Here is a 21,076-nt window from a genome sequence, read left to right on the forward strand (position 1 = left end):
ACCACTCACCCGTCCCAGGAAGTCATTCTTGCCCACCATGTCCCAATCCCACACTTCTACGATCAGCGGCGTTTCCCCAGAGGTCCCTTCCTCCAGGACAAACTCGAGCAGCTCATCCCAGCGCGGGAAGCGAGTTTTCTTGATGATCTGCGGAGGCAGAAGAATGCATAAACGCAAGCAAACAAATGCTCCGTTTAAGAGCAAACTGTGTTAAAACACCACCACGATCACCCCTGCCACCTTGCCCACGGTGAGACTGACACACGCCCGTTTGTGCGCAGCCATGTGGAGTGAGTCAGCTTGTGGTGTAGCGGTTCGATTGCCAGACTAGGATCTTGGAGACCAGAGTTCAAATCCCCCACTCAACCAATAAAGCTCGTTGGGTGATCCTGGGCCAGCTGCTTTCTTTCAGGCTAACCTACCACACAGGGTTGTTGTTAAGAGGACAACAGAGATGGGGAGATCCTGCTCCTAGAGGGTGTGCATGTCAAAGACCTGTTAGTATTTCTACACCAGGATTCCAGCAGGGTGCCTGTCTCCAGCATCCTATAGTCACTCAATCAGCACAAAAGGGGACCTTGTTTTAGACCTTGAGAAGAAGCCTTCTTCTCATCTTTTGTGCTGATGGGAGCCAATCAGAATGAAAGGAAGACAGTCAGTCACTGAGGATTGGCTCCTAGGGTTGTTCTGGATAAGGTGCACCGGAAAAAGACCAAGGAGGAGTTGTTCTGCCTGCTCCAAAGCTAAGCATTTAGGGCCACTTGGAAACAGAAGGAGTTTCAGTTTCAAAAGAAAGGTGTGCAAGTTATTTTATGTACATTGGAACATGATGGAAAACGCAGCTGAAGACACCCTGAAAGAAAATTTTTTGGAGCACTCCAAATCATTTGCATAGAAAATAGTGGATCTAGCTGCATCCATCTCCATGACAGTAAAATAAAAATACATTTATATTATGGGAAATTGCTTTGCAAAAATTGTGTGCATTGGGCAAAATTGCACCCGAAAAAATGTGTATATTAGGAGAAATCATACTAATATGCTGGTGAACTTTCATGAGGGTTGGAAAAAACAAAACTCCTACACACAAGCTAATGCAAAAACATAAAGAACTAAGACAGGAAAAATGAGAAAGAGAGAAACTGAAAATGGATAAGATTCCCCAGTTCCTCACTTCCTGTTCAGACTCAGACTTTCCCTGGGACACAATAGCCTCTCCAGTTCTTATTTCCCAGGTCTTGGATTCAAATCCTACTATATGATTCTGACACTTGAAACGCATCAGGGGCTATACTTACAGCTGTTTCGAGGACCTGCCCATTCCACAGGACACGGGCAAAGGGGTCTGAGGTTCCAGAGGTGTCCCGTGGAGCAAGGTCTCTATGCGGAGGAAGACGACAGATGGATATCAGGAAGTATATTCCAACAGGGATTTATTTCTTTATTTTTAATTTAACAAAAATGATGTGCAGCTTCATCAACAAAACAAAAACTTCTTAAAGGGGGCTCGCTGATGAGGTTGACAAAAGCAGGCCTTTCGTGGCAGCAGAGGGTTCATTTTAGCCTTAGGTGTGTGTGTGTGGCTGTCTTCTAACAGCGAACTCGAACTCGGGTGCTGAGTGACGATGGCTACGTAGCCAAAACAGGGCTACTGAGAAACCAGAGTAAGGTATCAACAGGTTTGGGGGAACCTCAAGATTTGCAGAAGTGGAGAAGATATTGGCAAGGTAAGGGGGCAAAACCACCCCAGTGGTTGTCTGAGCATGCAAAAATTGCCACAAAATTCTGAGTGCCTGCAGGTCCTGTGGCTTGGCATTTATTCAGCATTATATACACCGCAAGTTGAAAACTCTTTTTCAAGCTGCCATGAACTCTCTGACAGCCTAACACAGCTACTACTGTCACTACCACCAGACATAGAAGCCAACTCCTAGATGCCATGGGGGCTGCGGCCCCCACAATAAAATATTTTAAGGATCCCCACCCCAAGCTGATGGACATTCCCATTCAAATGGTGTGTGTGTGCACTGCGTCATGGGATTGATTATGCGGGGTGGGGATTACCTGGGCCCCCACCCTATTTTATTCAAGATGACACCCCTCCCCATGTAGTGCAGGAAGACTGTTGAATTTGCACAGGGGAGATCTGGATTCCAAAAAACCCTTGCTCTGACACAAAGCTTCCAGAGCAACCTTGGGCCAATCCCTGTATCTCAGTCTAACCTACCGTACCTTGTAGGATTGTCATGAGAATCAAGGGAGAGAGAAATCATGTCTGCTCGCTTGCATTTGTAGGGAGGTTGGGATAAAATGTAAACAGCACTACAATTGTACCCTGGATCCCGAACGCCTTGCAAGTTGGAACATTTTGGCTCCTGAACGCCGCAAACGTTCGGGAGCCAAACGTCTGACGCAGCTTCCGATTGGCTGCAGGAGCTTCCTGCAGCCAATCGGAAGCCGCGCCTTGGTTTCTGAACGTTTTGGAAGTCAAACGGACTTCCGGAACAGATTCCATTTGAATTCCGAGATACGACTGTACTACTAACACTACTAATTTTATTTCATAAAATTTATATACTGCTTGGTTATTAAAAACAAAACAAAACCCTCAAAGCAGTATACATAAAGCATAAAACAAGGAAATGATCGGTCGAAACAGTTAAAAACTGTTTAAAGCATTCAAAAAACAATTAAAGTCGTGGATAAGCTAAAAACCAGATTAAAATACCTGTCAAGATTCTACATATCTGGATAGTTTTTCTTTAAAAAAAGGTGGTTTTTTTTAGCAGGTACAGAAAGGAGTACAGTGAAGGGGCCTGTCTGATGTCAAGAGGCAGTGAGTTCCAAAGTTCAGGCCCTGCCATGCTAAAAGATTGATTTCTTACAAATGTGGAATAAGTATTATGTGGCACCTTTAACAGGTATATTGTTCCATATATTGAAGCAGACGAGTGGACATTTATGGGGTAAGGTGACCTCACAGGTAAACTTGTCCACCAGCTCTTCCTAGTAACAGTAATAATTCTATTCTGCTCCCCTGTTGTCATACTCAAAGGGGCTTAACAGCAACTGACTAAAGAGGAGTAGAGAACAAGAAAATATGCCTCCGTCAACAATTAAAAAATTAAAAAATCTGTTTCCAGCCTAGCAGAGCTCCCCCTGAGCATGTACAGAGTGCCATTCCCCTTCACCACTGACCAACTCCAACGGCTTCCTTCCAGCGCACAATTCATTTCGCTTTGCAAATAAGTATTCCCTGTACCCGCATTCTGAGGACAGTGTCAGTTCAAAATGAAAGAGATGTCTTTTGGCAACAGGACTTATGCAATTACACTCACACCACTGCCAACCCCTTATGACATGACTGCAGCCACTCATTTGATTCCTTTTCCCACTCACCCCTATGATCCACCCATTTCCTATTGGCTAACCGGTTGCCTAGGTTCCCAGCTGAGCATCCAGGAGAGCTGGATGCTTTTTCATGGTCTCTGACCACCTGTTCCTTTCCCCTAACCCTCTCAGTTCCCACGCACTGAACCCTTCAGCAGCATCGCACCTGCAAAGTGGAGCATTGAGAGAAAGGTAGCGATCTCATCCAGAATAGCCTCTCAGTCTTGCCCTGAGTTTGCATGTGGTGCAGCGGTTAGGGTGCTGGACCAAGACATGGGAGACCAGGGTTCGAATCCCCACTCAGCCACACAAGGGTGCGACGTTGGGCCAGTCGCTGCCTCTCAGCCTAACCTACCTCACAAGGTTGTTGTGGGGATTAAATGAGGAGCAGGATTGGGGTGGGCACCATGTATTCGACCCTCATCTCCTTAGAGGAAAAGGTGGGATTATATAATATATAATTTTAAACATAAAAACACCAGCCACAGGTCAGTGGTTTAAATGTATGGGGTGGAAGTGGCCCTGGAGAGAGTCCTGAGGGCCAAGCAGGCTTGCCATTTGTGAACATCAAAACTGGGACCTCCCTGCATCTTCCTGAGGACTAGCACCTTGACTCGAAAAGCAAAACCTTCGAAAATGGAACAAGCCACCACAAGGGCTACCATTTTGTTATACATCCCAGATAAATATCTGAAAGAAGCATTTTGTCACAGAAAATCAAAATCCTGACCCGAAAAGGAAATTAACCCTAGAGAACGTTAAAAAAAATAAATCAAGATAAATGTGAGCTGTCTCTAAATCCACCACCCACCCAACCCTCCGCTCCTGCCAAATCTTTTCACAGACCCAGTGTTCATTTTTATTATGATTATTCATAAGGTGTTAATTATCTCACTTTCTAAGGGATTGGGAGGCAGCCAAGAGTGCAGGAAGATTCGCACTCGGTTTCAGCAGCCACAACACCTTTTTATTGCAGCCGCCTTCCTTTTTCTCACTGGGGGAGGGGGAAGTGAGGAAAGTGCACACCTCCAAGCACTGTTCTAGCTTTTCAACTTTTAAAAAATCTAGCATATATCATCAAAAAAAGATGTTCCACAACAGCTCCCCAGACTTTTTCCAAACCTGTTGCTTTTGGGTCGCTTCCAATGTACCACTAAGCTAAAGTTATATATTCATTTCAAAATGCACAGGCAAGTTACCGGTAACTTTTTTGCATGTTCCTTCCCCAACCGCCCAAATCGGGCAAGCTACAGTTCCCTCAGGTTTCTTTGGGGAGATGTCGTGACTGTCAAGACTGCCAGTGTATTATATTGGACAGTGTCAGTCTAGGACCTGCGAGACCAGGATTCAAATTCCTACTGGGCCATGAAGCTGACTGGGTGATCACTGTCTCTCAGCCTAACCTACCTCACAGGGTTGTTGTGGGGATTAAATGAAGAGGGAGAGAACCATTCATGCCACCTTGAGCTCAGGGAGGAAAGCAGATGCACAGTTTAAACTGAAGAAAAAGCATTCTAAAAAGCAGTTTTAGTTCCCTTCCATCCAGTGATCTCAGGGTGACCAGGAACAATATTCTTCAGCCACCAAATACCTGGGTCGACAGGGATGTTTTCAAATCCACTCTGAAAGTTAGTAAGGATGGAGACAGGGTGCACCATGCTAAAGAGGACATTCCACAAGTGAGGAGCCCCCACTGAGAAGGCCCTGCCGTGGGTCAGCAGCAAGCAGGCAGCACCAACAAGGCCTCATCTGCCCGTCATAGGGTACAAGATGATTGATATTGAGGAAGGCGCTCTCCGAAGTATAATAGTGCTCAGTTTAAATGTAAGGTGCGGGTGTGACAACAGAGAGCTTGAGATGCACACTTGAGCTAGAAAGGGGAGAGGGGGAGGAGGACACACACAGAAAAAACCCTTCTTCTACCTGGCTTCAATGACATGGCAGCACAGCACCCTCTTGTGGGATTCCTCCACCACCTGCAGCTCCACCGAGATCTCCCCCTGCACCTCCTCGTTGGGATCCACAGGGCTCAGGTTGATCCAGCTGTCAATTCCTGAATTGCAGGAAGAGAGAGAGAGAGAGAGAGGGAAACACAGCAGAAGTTTGCAGAAGGGATATATATATATATATTACACACACACACACACACACACACATCCCTTTCCATATGAAAATTGCTGATGGTCTTGGCAGATAGTTTAGGGATTTTTCTATCTGTTAACAACTACAACAACTGTTTGTTTGTTTGTTTGTTTGTTGACATCAACATTTGTTTGTTTGTTTGTTGACAATGTTTGCTTGCTTGCTTGCTTGCCACCCATCTGATTGGGATGCCCCAGCCCCTCTGGGCGGCTACCGCCCCCCCCAAAAATAGTAGGAAACACAATACAACATCACGCATATAAAAACTTCCCTGAACAGGGCTGCCTTTAGATGTGTTTTTAAAAACACATTGTTGTTTATCGTTGTTTACAAAATTGCAACATTTGGCACTAGATGCTGAAGTCACTGCTGAGGATGCCCTGGATGAAGCATACAGACCGGGGGGAGGGGGGGTCCACTGATCACACTCTAGGAACTTCCATTTATAGATTGTCCCAAGCAGAAGCTACTCTCTCCAGTCAAAAAGCATTACTCCACTTTTAACAGTAAGGGGTGCTTGGTTGTAGGCAGAACTGCTCTATTGCAGTAACTTCCATTCTTTTTTGGGGGGGGGAGTGACCTGGGAACAGGAGAACCTTGACTTAATCCTGGCCTGCCCTGATGGAACCTGCTTTTTAACATTGTTGTTTCTAACGCTGTTGCACAAGAGATTTTGACAGGTGGGTTGGACAATCCGCTTGCCAATCATCTCACACCATATCTGTCAAAGTTGGTCTGTGGGGGGTTGGGTACAGATAAGGAGCAAAAATGGTTCTCCATCCCTGCACTATTAATTTTTTTATTGTGATTCCGCCCAATCCAGTTTTGACCGCTGCTCCTTTAAGCATCTACACAAGAGGGAACTGCAAAAAAATGTTACGGCGTAGAATGCTGCTGTTCACTGTTCCAGTCACTATGCCCTCCTCCAGTTCATCTCCCCTCTTCCAAATGATCAGCTAGGATTCTGTACTAGCCACTGAACACATTCACTCCTTTTTGGGGTGTTTTGAGAAAGGGAAGATTCTTTTTTTTGTACTCCCCTGAGCTTGCATAAGCACTGACACTCACCCCCAGAACATTGGAATTATAGGGGACCCCAGAGCTTCTCAAGCAGAGAAGCTTGAGATCCTGAGCCAGGCCTCCCTCAACCTAGCAATTTTGAAATGGGAAGCAGCTGGATGGTAGGTTTCCTGCCCCCACCCCCACCCCTGCAGCCATTGGTCACCCTTCCCACTAGGGTGCCCACCAGCACCTACCCCGAGAGTGAGATGAGATGAAGTCTTTGCTGAGGGAGATTTTGCCAATGGCATCATCGTGCCTGCAAGGAGACAAAGAACAGAAATGGTACATAATGGGGCTGAAAGAGGAGCACACGAAGCTGCCTTACCCCTCACCGGGTTGTTGTGGAGTTTGTGCAACCCTGATTTTTAAGCAAATCATTTGCCCTTCCCAGACTAATTTGCAGAGTGGAACTTTTACCCTTCCGTCTTTGCACTCCTCTGAATTCTGCAATGCAATATCGGGCAGGCAGATATAACCTACACAGACACACATATCTAAAAATGATGGGGGGAAGGGTTTAACATACAAAAATGCCTATTTTGGGGGAATATATTCAAAAATAATGGGTTGTATCCACTGTAGTGATACATACCTCATCCCACCAGTGGAAAAAAATCATGTTTGCAGAATGGAACTTCCCCTTGTATGCCTTCCCCAGATCTGCCCCACAGAGGGGACCCCTAGGAGAGGTGTAAGGGACCTACGGGGGGGAGGGGATGGGGAAAGTTCCATTGCACAAGGTTAAATCCTAGCGCCGACCAAACAAGTTATCTGGATACTGCCCAATGGGGAGGGGAAATGCAGATTGTTGTGGCGGAAACAAGGCTTTTGAACAGACGAACTCAAAACAGGCGTTGAGAGGAAACGGATGGATCCACCCGTTCCTAGTCCTTCTCATGCAATACATCTTCTTCTCCAGGAGGCGGCCCACAGAAAAAGCCAATTCTCTCAAGAGCAACGCCAAGCCCTGTAGAAGCAGATGAAGGCAGAGGGTCTCCACTCACAGAGAAAGCTTTGCATCCCATTCAGCCCATCCAAGAGTGATTGAAGGATGTCAAGGCAGGCAGCTCCCGGTGTCGCCCCCAACTCCACCACAGCAGGGATGAGTTAATCAGTCAGTTTTTGGTTTCTGTCCATTTCTCATTTTGCCCACCTTAAACCCAGTTCTTTGCATTTCTGCATCGGTGTGCAATTTTTTTTTTTTTAAGGTTTCGATGAAAACTCACCAGCATTTTCATGCAAATTTCCCCCAATGTTCTCATTTATATGTGCTATTTCTCTTAACATAATGCATTTTTGCAACCAAGCTTCCCATAATATTGTTTAATGGCTCTTGTATTTGTTTCAAATGGTCAAATCCCCCCTAATAGAATGCATTTTCGTATGTTACCCTTCACTCCAGCAAATGTACTTCAATACACACAACTTGACTGGAGAATAAATCCTTGGGCCAGAACCTGCAGTACTGTCCAGGGTCCTGAACCTTCTCACCTGCGCCACTGCCTTGCTGGGGTGACGGGAACCTTGGCGGATCAGGAAAGCTACCAGTGGCTACTAGCCATGATGGCTAGACATAGCTTCCAAGGACCCTACGTAGGCTACACCCCATCCCTAGCCACGCACCCCCATCGGACCAGCATTGCCCCATCCTTGTGTGTTTTTGCCTAGCAATAAATGTGCCCTCAAACTCTTGACAATGATTCTTGCCTGCCTGGGTGGAGGATAGAGAGGGGCAGGTGAGTCTGGGAAGAAAGTAGCCTACTATACAAAGCTAAATATTGTGGCCCCGCCCACTTTGCCACTGGCCCCGCCCACCACCGGCATGTGGCCCCGAGAAGGTTTCCCCAAATGGAATGTGGCCCTTGCACTAAGTAAATCAAGGTTAAACCATTCCAGTTCTGTGGGTGTTTTACATGAGCTAGATTTAGCAGCCGGTTTTATTGTTTGTTTGCTTGTTTATTGTACTTATATCCCACTTTCTCTCCAAGGAGCTCAGGGTTGGCGTATAGGGCTCTCCCCCTCCTCATTCAATCCCCACAACCACCCTGTGAGGTGGGTGAGGCGGAGAGACAGCAACCAGCCCAAGGTCACCCAGTGAGCTTCATGGCCTAAGTAGAGATTTGAATCCTGTGCCCCCCAAAATCCTAATGTGACCTAACTCTTGCACCACACTGGCTTTCAAATTTGCTACCCAAAATGAGGGCTCTTCAAGTTTTCTGCAGGTTTGGGCTGCAAATATTAACTAAGCAGCACAACTTCCTTCTTGCACAATAGGACTACCCTCCAAACAACACCTCCCCCCGCCCCCAGCACACGCATCTCCACGCATCTGTGTCATCTCCATTGACACATAAACAGTTATGCTTACAAGAGAATGCAAGAAGCACAATAACCTCATGGCCTGGTGGTCAGTCTTGTGTCCTGGGCCTTAAAATCCAGTAAAGTATTGTGCAGGAATGGGAAAATTTGTGAGTCGTTTCATGCCATTCAATTTAAGCAAACCCAATCAGGGTTTGTGCTTTGCATGCGCAAACTGCACACTTGTCACCAGGGTGGATTTGATTTAAATCAAATCAATTTAAATCACTAGTCAGTAAGACTTAAATCAAGTCTTCTTTTTTTTACAGAAAGACTCATTCTTGCTGGTATAATCTTAATATTTACAACCAGATGGAGGTTTCATTTTTGGAATAATAAATTTTCAGAGTAGTTTTTACAGTTATATCAAAAATTACTGATTTGGTTATACTATTAGAAATACATAGACCGATAATTATGAAATTATTGTGAGGTTTAATAAGTTAACTGTTTATATTTGGACAACTTTTCTGCTGTACTTTATTGGAAGGAGAAAAATAATCATTTCCTTAATAACAATTTAAACAATTTATTTAACTAAAGCAATAACATTATAGCATATGTATCCATGTTTGTTAACTGATGTGGTTAAACTTTAAAAAAAAACAAATTAGACTGAGTTTTAGCACACATGAAAAACTTAAAAACAAATCCTTATTTCCTGATGAATAGCCTTTGGACTATAATGTAACTTAAACAGAAAACTACCTTTAGAAATATTTTTTCTTCAAAAGTATTTCATTTTTAAAATCCAATTTAAAATTTTAAAAATCTGATTTAAATTTTTAAAAACCTGATATATATATTTTTTTTAAAAAAATGTTGATTTTTATCCACCCTGCTTGTCACTTATAGGGCAATTGTAGCTCCGGTGAATTGTTTTGTTGTTCTCAAGAGATTCGTAAAGGCGGTTTTATTGGAGTCTGCTGGAAGGATTTCATCGCTGCGCTCTCAACCCAGCCTACCTCACAGGGTTGTTGTGAGGACAAAGGGGGGCAGGGGAACGACGCATGCCACCGTGAGCTCCTTGGAGGAGAGGTGGGATATAAATGCAATGGGTAAATAAATATAAAGTAATGCTACAAGGGAAGTTATTAGTGACTCCTACAGTAAGGCGCTCAGGAAATGGCGGTCCTCAAATCCAAGAACAGGAGAGTGTCATTCTGTCATCTGTCTTAAGGCAACCAGATGGACTACCTACACTAAGCACACTGAGCCTGATAAAACACATTCACCTTTGTCAGCTGTAAGGAATTCAATCTGCATCGAGTCAAGAGCCATCTCAGCTCGTGTAGACAGATAAACAGCAGACTTTAGAGCAGAACTTCCCTGGGAGAATATAGAAAACTTCATAGATTGTATTGGATCAGCATCCTCTTAAACATGCCCTTGTAGTCTATCCGCATCACACAGTTGCCTAGAGAGGTCTTTTCCATCGTAGCCCCTCCAAACAGGGTAATAGCGAAGCATTGCTTGGGGTATTGCTGGCTATTATTCCTGTTGCTGTTTAGTCGTGTCTGACTCTTCGTGACCCCATGGACCAGAGCACGCCAGGTACTCCTGTCTTCTACTGCCTCCCAGAGTTTCGTCAAATTCATGTTGCTAGCTTCTATAACACTGTCCAACCATCTTGTCCTCGGTCGCCCCCTTCTCCTTGTGCCCTCAATCTTTCCCAACACCAGGGTCTTTTCCAGGGAGTCTTCTCTTCTCATGAGGTGGCCAAAGTATTGGAGCCGCAGCTTCAGGATCTGTCCTTCCAGTGAGCACTCAGGGCTGATTTCTTTAAAAATGGATAGGTTTGATCTTCTTGCAGTCCATGGGACTCTCAAGAGTCTCCTCCAGCACCATAATTCAAAAGCATCCATTCTTCGGCAATCAGCCTTCTTTATGGTCCAGCTCTCACTTCTGTACATCACTACTGGGTATCATTCCTACCTCCTCAAAATTCAATGGTCTTCTGCATACACAGCCCATTACAGCCCACCTTCTCTGGTGCCCATTCCCCTACTTACCCAATGGTGTCTTCATCCAGAACATAGAAGGAGAGGTTGTGGAACCCCATTGGAAGGTGCAGAGTATATTCCTCCCCCCAGAAAGGGTTGAGGTTCTTCCACACTGTGGCAGTTCTGCAGAGGAAGCATAAAAGAGGTCAACACTGGATGTGTGGCAGTCTTTTGAGGTGTCAGGTTCTCAAGTATATATACAGGTGAAACTCGAAAAATTAGAATATTGTGGGAAAGTCCATTTATGTAAGCAATTGTTTTCATTAGCTACTGGAGTTTAATATATGAGATATACTCATGACATGCAAAGCAAGATGTGTCAAGCCTTTGCTTGTTATCATTGTGATGATTACGGCGTACAGCTGATGAAAACCCCAAAGTTGAGATTGTTAAGTTGGGGGGTCTCATCAGCTGTACGCCATAATCATCATAATTTTAACAAATAAAGGCTTGACATATCTCGCTTTGCATGTCATGAGTCTATCTCATATATTAGTTTCACCTTTTAAGATGAATTACTGAAAGAAATGAACCTTTCCACGATATTCTAATTTTTCGAGTTTCACTCGTATAGCATGGGGAACCTTTCTCCCTCCAGAGGTTGCAGAACTTGTAAGTCCCACCATCCCAGACCACTGGGGCTGATGGGAGTTGTAGTTCAGCAACATCAGGAGGGCCAAAGGTTCCCCATGCCATATATATATATATATATATATATATATATATATATATATATATACACACACACACACACACACACACACATATATATATATATATATCCACTTTATTTTTGTGGCTGCAGGTTGTTTTTAATCTTGTGATTTAATGTTGTAACACACCCTGGGACCGTGGGGTGAAGGCTGGGTGATAATAATGATGATGATGATAATAATAATAATTTCACTTATTATTATTATTAATTAATCAATCTTCCTCAAAAGAGCCCAGAATGATATACATAAAGCCTATGGGTGAAATGTATTTTTATTTTTTTAAAAAAATATTAGATTTATATACTGCCCTTTCACTGTGGAAGGACATGTGGATCCAGAATTGGCCTCCACAGTCACTTACGGACTTACTGTTAAAACTGTGTTTATGGGAGACAATCTTACTCGGCTACAAATTATCTCCAAAGAAGAAGACGACGACTACCCTTCATCATAAGATCACAGGGCAGTTCACAGAATAAAATACAGTAAATAAGGAAAACGAAACAGCAAAACAATACTACACCCTCCCCCCACTTCTCACAGACACATTTAAAAGGCGGTAGAATATGAATCAGCCAAAGGCCTGGTTGAAGAGGAACGTTTTCACCTGGTGCTTAAAAATATATAAGGTGCCAGGCGAACCTCCCCGGGGAGAGCATTCCACAAACAGGGAGCCACTACAGAGAAGGCCCCTTCTCGTGTTGCCGCCCTCTGGACCTAACATGGAGGAGGCGCTCAAAGAAGGGCATCAAATGATGAACACAGAGTCTGGGATGGCTTATACAGCGAAGATACAGCAAAGCAGCGCTCAAACCATATGCACACTAAGAAGAGCCCTGCTGGGTTGCGCCAAAGGGGGCCCATCCTGTTCTCACAGTGGCCAACCAGCTGCCTTAATAGGAAACCCGCAAGTGGGACCTGAGCTCCACAATTCTCTCCTCGCCTATAATTCCTATTCAGATGCATAGTGCCTCCAACGGTGGGCGGAGAACATAGTCGCAGTGGCTAGTAACCACAAAGAGCCCCATCCTCCTCAAAATGGTCCAATCCTCTTCTGTTGTTGTTGTTGTTCAGTCATTCAGTCGTGTCCGACTCTTCGTGACCCCATGGACCAGAACACGCCAGGCACGCCTATCCTTCACTGCCTCTCGCAGTTTGGCCAAACTCATGTTAGTAGCTTCGAGAACACTGTCCAACCATCTCATCCTCTGCCGTCCCCTTCTCCTTGTGCCCTCCATCTTTCCCAACATCAGGGTCTTTTCTAGGGAGTCTTCTCTTCTCATGAGGTGGCCAAAGTACTGGAGCCTCAACTTCAGGATCTGTCCTTCTAGTGAGCACTCAGGGCCGATTTCCTTGAGAATGGATAGGTTTGATCTTCTTGCAGTCCATGGGACTCTCAAGAGTCTCCTCCAGCACCATAATTCAAAAGCATCAATTCTTCGGCGATCAGCCTTCTTTATGGTCCAGCTCTCACTTCCATACATTACTACTGGGAAAACCATAGCTTTAACTATACGGACCTTTGTCGGCAAGGTGATGTCTTTGCTTTTTTAAGATGCTGTCTAGGTTTGTCATTGCTTTTCTCCCAAGAGAAATCCTCTTCTAGAGGCATCCAAGTTGAAGGCCAGTCACTACACTGTAGTTGAGCTATGTGCTGTGTGAAGCAGGTCTGTGTAGTATTCTAACAGTGGGAGAAAAACCTCCTCCCTATATCCATTTTTCACCACGCCATGTGTCATTTTATACACTTAATTGTATACAGCAAGCATTGCCAGATCATCAGTTTCTAATCTCTCATGTTTCCTCTCGCTCTTATTCACCGTTTTTAGAGCTAACCAGGGAACGCTTCGTTGGAGAGGGCGGTCAAGTCGGGAGTCTGCCCAGTTGGTGCTTCTTGCCTTCTATGCAACACATCGTTAAACTATGGAACTCCCTCCCACAGGAGGCAGTGATGACCACCAACTTGGATGACTTTGAAAGAGGACTGGACAAATTTGCAGAGCAGAAGCCCATCAGTGGCTATGAGAACAGCATGCTGGACTAGCTGAGCCATTGGCCTGATCCAGTAGGCTATTGATTGATTGATTGATTGATTGATTGACTAACTGATTGCATTCATATCCCACTTTTTCTCGAAGGAGCTCATTTAATCCCCACAACTACCCTGTGAGGTAGGTTAGGCTGAGAGGCAGTAATTGACTCCAGGTCACACCCAGTGAACTTCATGGCTGAGTGGGGATTTGAACCCTGGTCTCCCAGGTCACCCTAGTGCAATCCTCTAACCACTGCACCACTTTGGCTTTCTCTTATTCTTCTGTTCTTATGTCCTTTCATCTTCCTCCTCTCAGCAGTCAGTCACCGCCTCTTCCCAGCCTGGTTAATTGTTCACCATACTATGGAACAAATCTTTATAGAGCCATGTTGCCCTGTCTTCCAGCCACTTAAAATGTTGTCAGTTTGCTCCTGATCAAATATTTGAGGAGGGATAAGATGAGAAGGGTGTGTCAAGGCCGGAGGAATCAGACAGCCTGAGTCTCTCTGAGGCTCTTGCCAATTCTCCAGCCCAGGAAGACAAGCACAGGGTTCCTTAACACCTCTGGGCACCCGGCAATTTCAAATGGCTGACAAGCTGTCAATCATGCTAACAAGCTGCCAATATGGTGATCCTACCACATATTCCACAGAAGAGAGAGTGGAGGAGGAAGGAATAGTTTAAATGGTGCTAATAGAAGCTATTAGGACCTCTCTTTTTTAACTTTTTAAATCCCAAAGTACACAGCGCCTTTGGGCTGCAGCTCAGTGGTTAGGACACTTGCTTGGCATGCAGAAGGTTCCAGGTTCGGCCCCTAGCATCTCCAGGAAGGGCTAGGAAAGACCCCCTGTCTGTAACCCTGGAGAGCAGGTGCTTGTAAGTATAAACCATATACTAAGCTTGATGGACCAGTGCTCTGACTCCCAGAGTTCCCTGGGAAGAGGAATTGATTGTTAAATTAACTCTGAGGATTGTAGCTCACAGAATTCTTTGGGGGAAGATATATCATGCTGCTTTAAACAAATGCATCCTTACTTTGATGCAGCTTCATCTAAACCATATCCTCCAACATTTCTCCGATGAAAATAGGGACGTCCCAATCCATAATGATAATTTTACTATTTATACCCCACTCATCTTACTGGGGTGCCCCAGCCACTCTGGGCAGCTTACAACATATATAAAAACATAATAAAACATTAAACATTAAAAAAAAAAATTCCCTATCCAGGGCTGCCTTCAGACGGCTCGGTGAGTCAGCTAACTCCATACCCTCCAACATTTCTCCAATGAAAAAAGGGATGTCCTAAGGAAAAGTGGGACATTCTGGGATCAAGCCAGAAACTGGGGCGTCTTCTTTAAATCTGGGATGTCTCTGGAAAATAGGGACACTTGGAAGGTCTGCTAACCTCCCTGACCACAAACCAGGAGGAAGACTTGCTAAACGGCCAACATCATCTAAACTCCCCGCAAACAGAACTAACAAAATCTAGAGGGGCCATCAGCCTGATACAGCAGGTTTGTCTTAGGTGGGCTTTTTTTCAGCCAGAACTCACCAGAACTCAGTCCCAGCACCTCTCAGGTGGGTGCCATTGACATTAAAAGAGAACATGGAGATTGCCAGCATCTCTTCTTCTAGAAAAATAGTACTGGGGATAACCCTTGTTTTGATGCAACGATATCTAGTCTCCCTGCAGACAACGTTATCTAGTCTCCCTTGAAGTGCTGCCTGCTCCCCTGGCTATGTGCAGGTCCATGAGACCTTAAAATAACATAAGCAAAAAGCCTAACTGAGATTTCTGGCCTCCTGCTCTGAAACCAGAAGGGCCAACACTAAGCTGCGGGAAAACCTCGTGGCGGATTAACATTCCTTGCGGATATTAGCGCTCACCTTTTAACGTCTCTCCGTTGGCAACCAGGGAGGCTGCCTCTCTGTTGGCAACCAGGCACCAACCGCCACAGATCTGCCTGAATTGCCTAGGAAAAACCCCTTGTTTTCGTTAATCCCCATGGAAGGGAGTTTAATTTTCGGCTCAGGCTTTAAGTGGGATGCGTCATCGACAAAGTCTGGATTCGGAAGCCTGACAATGAGAAGCTTTCACAAAGCAATGCTTTTCCCAAGGGAAGCAGAGTCCAGACCATGTTGTTTTTGTTGTTGTTGTTGCTGCTGCTGCTGTTTACCTGCCCATCACCCTGAGCCTCTGAAGGTGGAGGAACTACCAAGAGGACCCCCTCTGCCCATCTCAGCACCTGGAACGGTCTGTCAGGATAGATGCCATCTTTCAGATATTTGGGGCCTGAGTCATTTAGGGCTCTGAACACTAGCATGAGCTGCTTTGGGTAGATCTACACACAGCGGGGGGAACCCCCCGCTATAAATAATAAAGAAATTAAATCGTTCTAACAAAAGAAGAAAAAACGCTATGGAAAATTGCTTAGATTTTTGTTTTGCTCACCAGCGCCATCTGGTGTTGCATTTTATAATGCATACAAAACGCTGTTTTTTGACTAATGTAGCTGAGTCCTTAAACTGGGCCTGGAACAAGATGTCAGCCAGTGTATCTGTTCTAAAACGGGGGTTATATGAAATCTAAACAGAACCCCAGCTAGTAATCTGGCTGCTACATTTTGGACCAGTTGAGGTTTCCAAGCCATCTTCAAGGGCAGCCCCACATTGCGATATTCCAGTCTGGAAGTTCCCAGAGCACAGAGCACAGTGGCCAAGTCACCTCCGTCCAAAAGAGGTCATAGCTGGCAAGCCTTCCAGAGCTGGCACCAACCTTGTGCCCTCTGGATGCTTTCGAACTACAACTCCCATTAGCCCCACCAAGCGCGGCCTTTCTGGACAACAACTCCCATCATAGCTGGCTGGGGCTGGTGGAGTTTTAGTCCAAACATCTGGAGGGCATCAGGTTGGCAAAGGATAGTCCGGACTCGAGCACATTTGTAATGATAGTCAGATAAACCTTAGAACAAGAAGAGTCATAATAACATCTGGACCAAAATTTCCTATAGTCCAGTCCTCTAATAAAACCAACAGTGACCAGCCAGATACTTTCTGGGAAGCCTGCTATTTGTGCCCAACGTGTGGCATGTAAGAGCTATACTGCCTTCGAACATGGAGGTACCATTTCGCTGCCCTGAATAAGCCCAATCCTCTTCCACGAATATTTCTGATCCTGAGGCTTGAGATACTGATTCAGAAAAGGGCAACCAAAATTATCAAGGGGATGGAGGGAACAACTCTCCTACGAGGAAAGCTGGCAGTGTTTAGGGACGTTTTGGGAAAATCTCTAAATCTGGGAAATCTTTAAAACTGGAGAGATGTGGGCGTCCCAGTCCTCTCGGCCTCACTTACCTTGCCACGACCTCATTGTCAACCTTGATGATGCAATAAGGGTCGCTGGTGCCAGACCTTTGGGAGAGAGCAAAGCGGAAACATGGATGAGAATTAAACTCTCCGCACACCAATGCAAAAAAATTTTTTTAAAAAAAATTGCTGGTTGGGGGCATCATTGGTTTTGAAAATGCCACAACAGCTGTAGGTGGCAGTAGTACTGGTGCCCACTGAAAACCCTGATGGGATTTACCTACAGAGCAGAAATTTGAGGGAGGGGGTCTTTTTTAGCCTAAGGGTCATGTTCCATTCTGGGCAACCTTCAGATGGAAAAACAATCCAGCAGCATCAGTCCCTATGAGAAAAAGTCCCAGCAAAAGAAGAATGGATACAAAAACTTGTGGAATATGCAGAAATGGTGAAACTTACTGGAAAAGAAAGAAATCAAGGTAACAAACTTTTTAATAAAAGAATGGAAACAGTTTATTGAATATTTACAAACAAATTGTAAACAGGTAAGAACATTGGAAGGGTTATTATAATAGCCTGCAGTTTTATAAGAGTATATATTTAAAGGAGATGAACAAAGGAGCAAATTAAGTTAATTTGGATGCGCAAAAAATATTACAAAATAAATTTAAGGAACTGCAAAAAGAGGGGGAAGGAAGTAAAGTTTTGAAATGTTAAAATGATTGTAAAATGACTGAAATGTATGAAACTGAAAAGCATAAATAAAATGTTTAAAAAGCAGTACCAGTCTCTGTGGAAGCCGGCAGCTCTGTCGGGGTTCCTGCTTTGCGACTCCTCAAAATTGTGTACCCGTTGGCCATAGTCCCCCTGCCCCTCCACACTACACCCCTAAGCTGGGGACAGCATATGGCCTGGTAGGGAGAGAGATCTAAGGGACAGATTGGTTCAAGAGCATAAGCAGAGCTCTGCTGGATCAGGCCAATGGCCCATCTAGCCCTGCATCCTGTTCTCACAGTGGCCAACCAGATGCTCAAGTAGCAGCTGACCACAAGATCTCACTCCCCTCCTGTGGTTTCTAGCAACTGTTATTCAGAAGCATCACTGCTTCCAGCAGGCCATGCAGGCAGAACACAGCCACCATGGCTGGTGGCCATTTATTCATTTAAAAAGCCTTTCTAAACCACTTCATAGTTTGTAAACCCCTCTAAGCAGCATATGCTGTGTACAATGCAAAGAACCAATTTCCGTTAACACGCAAATACAGCCGTAAAGTCAATAAAAGAGCATAAAAACAAATAAAAAGAATGAATTCAGAGGATTTGCGCATATAAATCAGAGTCTAATCTTACGGGTCATGAAAATCCCAGGCCAAAGAGATAAGTCTTTACGAGGCATCTGACGCAACTGCTGGTTGCTACTTGACACAGGGCAGAGGGAAGGTCGTTCCACAGGATGGAGCAACCAGGAAGACCCACTCATTTAGGACCTGGGATGTTGAAAATAGAACTGCCAGTATCATAATGCCATTATACAGATCTATGGTGCAACCACATTTGGAGTATTGTGTGTACAGCTCTAGTTATCTCCTGCTTGGACTACTGCAATGCGCTCTACATGGGGCTACCTTTGAAGGTGACCCAGAAACTGCAATTACTGTAATCCAGAATGCGGCAGCTAGACTGGTGACTGGGAGCGGCCGCCGAGACCATATAACACCGGTCCTGAAAGACCTTCATTGGCTCCCAGTACGGTTCTGAGTGCAATTCAAAGTGTTGGTGATGACCTTCAAAGCCCTAAACGGCCTCAGCTCTATATACCTGAAAGAGCGTCTCCACCCCCATCGTTCAGCCCGGACACTGAGGTCCAGCACCGATGGTCTTCTAGCAGTTCCCTCACTGCAAGACGTGAGGTTACAGGGAACCAGGCAGAGGGCCTTCTTGGTAGTGGCACCCGCCCTGTGGAACGCCCTCCCATCAGATGTCAAGGAAATAAACAACTATCTGGATTTTAGAAGACATCTGAAGGCAGCCCTGTTTAGGGAAGTTTTTAATGTTTGATGTTTTATTGTGATTTTAATATTCTCTTGGGAGCCACCCAAAGTGGCCGGGGAGAGCGCCCAGATGGGCAGGGTATAAGTAATATATTATTATTATTATTATTATTATTATTATTATTATTATTATTATTATTATTATTATACTGTATTGGCCCAAATATAAGCCACACCCAAAAATAAGCCACACCTTTAAAATTGGAGGGGCAAAATAAAAAAATACCAAAATATAAGCCGCTCCCTTCCTTGCTGCTCCTGGCTGCATACGGGGGGGGGGGGGGACACAGGGAGCCACGCTGCATTGCTGGTGGCCTTTCCCCTTCCTCGCTCTCTCCCTTCCAGGCCTTGGGGGAGAGGATGGGGGAGACTACACATGGGGCGGACACCGCTTTGCCGCTCTCCTGGTACTGTTTGCCCCGCGCTCCTGGATTCATACCATAAGGTTGTGATTATAAGCCACACTTTAACTTTTCACAGTCGGAATTTGGGGGAGGGGAGTGAGGTTTATATTCAGGCCAATACGGTATTACAGTTCTGGTCGCCTCGCCTCAAAACAGATATTGCAGAATTGGAAAAGGTTTGGAAAAGGGCAACCAAAGCAATCGAGAGATGGAAAGACTCCCGAATGAGGAAAGGTGCAGCATTTGGGGGGGCTTTTTAACCTAGAGGTAAGGCGAGCAAGAAGTGACATGGCAGAGGCTTATAAAATTAAGCGTTGCATGGGGGGGGGAGAGAAATAGATAGAGAAAAGCATTTCTCCCTCCCTCATAACGGTAGAACTCGTGGACGTCCAACGAAGCTAAATGTTGGAAGATTTGGGACAGATAAAAGACAGCCTTTCTTCATAGTTAAACTATGGAACTGGCTCCCACAAGTGGCAATGATGCCCACCAACCTAGACAGCATTAAAAGAGGATTCGACAAATGCCTGGAGGAGAGGGCTATCAATGGCTACTACTCATGACACCTGTGCTCTGCCTCCACAGTTAGATACAGTTAAAGGTAAAGGTAAAGGGACCCCTGACCATTAGGTCCAGTCGCAGAAGACTTTGGGGTTGCGGCGCTCATCTCGCTTTATTGGCCAAGGGAGCCGGTGTACAGCTTCCAGGTCATGTTGCCAGCATGACTAAGCCGCTTCTGGTGAACCAGAGCAGCACATGGAAACGCCGTTTACCTTCCCGCTGGAGCAGTACCTATTTATCTACTTGCACTTTGACGTGCTTTCGAACTGCTTGGTTGGCAGGAGCAAGGACCGAGCAACGGGAATTCATCCCATCGTGGGGATTCGAACTGCCGACCGTCTGATCAGCAAGCCCTTGGCTCTGTGGTTTAGTTACTATGATCCTAAATAACAGTTGCTGGAAACCACAGGAGGGGAGAGGGCTCTTGTGTTCGAATCCTGTTACAGGAGTTCCACAGGCAATAAGTTGGCCACTGTGAGAACAGGATGCTGGACTAGATGGGCCATTGGCCTGATCCAGCAGCCTCTTCTGATGTTCTTATGCTGGACCTGAAGCTGCAGCTTTAAATGCTTAATTCTGCCATTCATCTCTGGGGTTTTCTCACCTCTGGAGGTTTCCATTCCTGCAGTTTTTCTTTGTTTGTTTTTAAATTTGGCACAAGTCACCCAGAAGCTAGAGAGCTACAAATCGGGAAAATACAAAATGCCCCTCTCTTCCCAGCCTTGCTGCCGCATGCATGGCTGAATTCTCATCGGCTGCCATCGCAGTGCAACATATCATTATGGCCAACCTCTCCGCCCCCTCTATTATTTATAGATTCATATCAGCCTGGATTGTAACTTGATAACTAATAATAGTAACTTAATTCAGCCTCCTCAACTCTAAGGGGTTAGGCAAGATCGCTGCTCAAAAAGAGTGTTGTAGCTTAGAAATTAATAATAACAATATCCAACTAAGGCCTACTCAGAGTAGACCCACTGGAAACAATGGACTGAAGGGAGCTGAGTTCATTATCCTCAATGCACCTTCTCTGAATAAGATGCATGTTAGA

The 21,076-nt window shown here is 45.2% G+C and overlaps 1 protein-coding gene across 1 annotated transcript in view; it reads right to left on the reverse strand.

The window, feature by feature from the left end:
* The window catches only part of RASAL1 (RAS protein activator like 1), a 54,913-nt gene that overhangs the window by 27,935 nt on the left and 5,902 nt on the right, over positions 1-21,076 (reverse strand). Inside the window, exons 2-7 of the mRNA XM_033135992.1 lie at positions 17,062-17,118; positions 10,965-11,078; positions 6,789-6,850; positions 5,314-5,443; positions 1,299-1,380; positions 10-147 (exon numbers count right to left, since the gene is read on the reverse strand). Of these exons, the coding sequence (XP_032991883.1) occupies positions 10-147; positions 1,299-1,380; positions 5,314-5,443; positions 6,789-6,850; positions 10,965-11,078; positions 17,062-17,118 (583 nt within the window). The remainder of the gene's footprint in view (positions 1-9; positions 148-1,298; positions 1,381-5,313; positions 5,444-6,788; positions 6,851-10,964; positions 11,079-17,061; positions 17,119-21,076) is intronic.

Source organism: Lacerta agilis, chromosome 17, assembly GCF_009819535.1.
Source record: "Lacerta agilis isolate rLacAgi1 chromosome 17, rLacAgi1.pri, whole genome shotgun sequence".
Lineage (NCBI taxonomy): Eukaryota > Metazoa > Chordata > Lepidosauria > Squamata > Lacertidae > Lacerta > Lacerta agilis.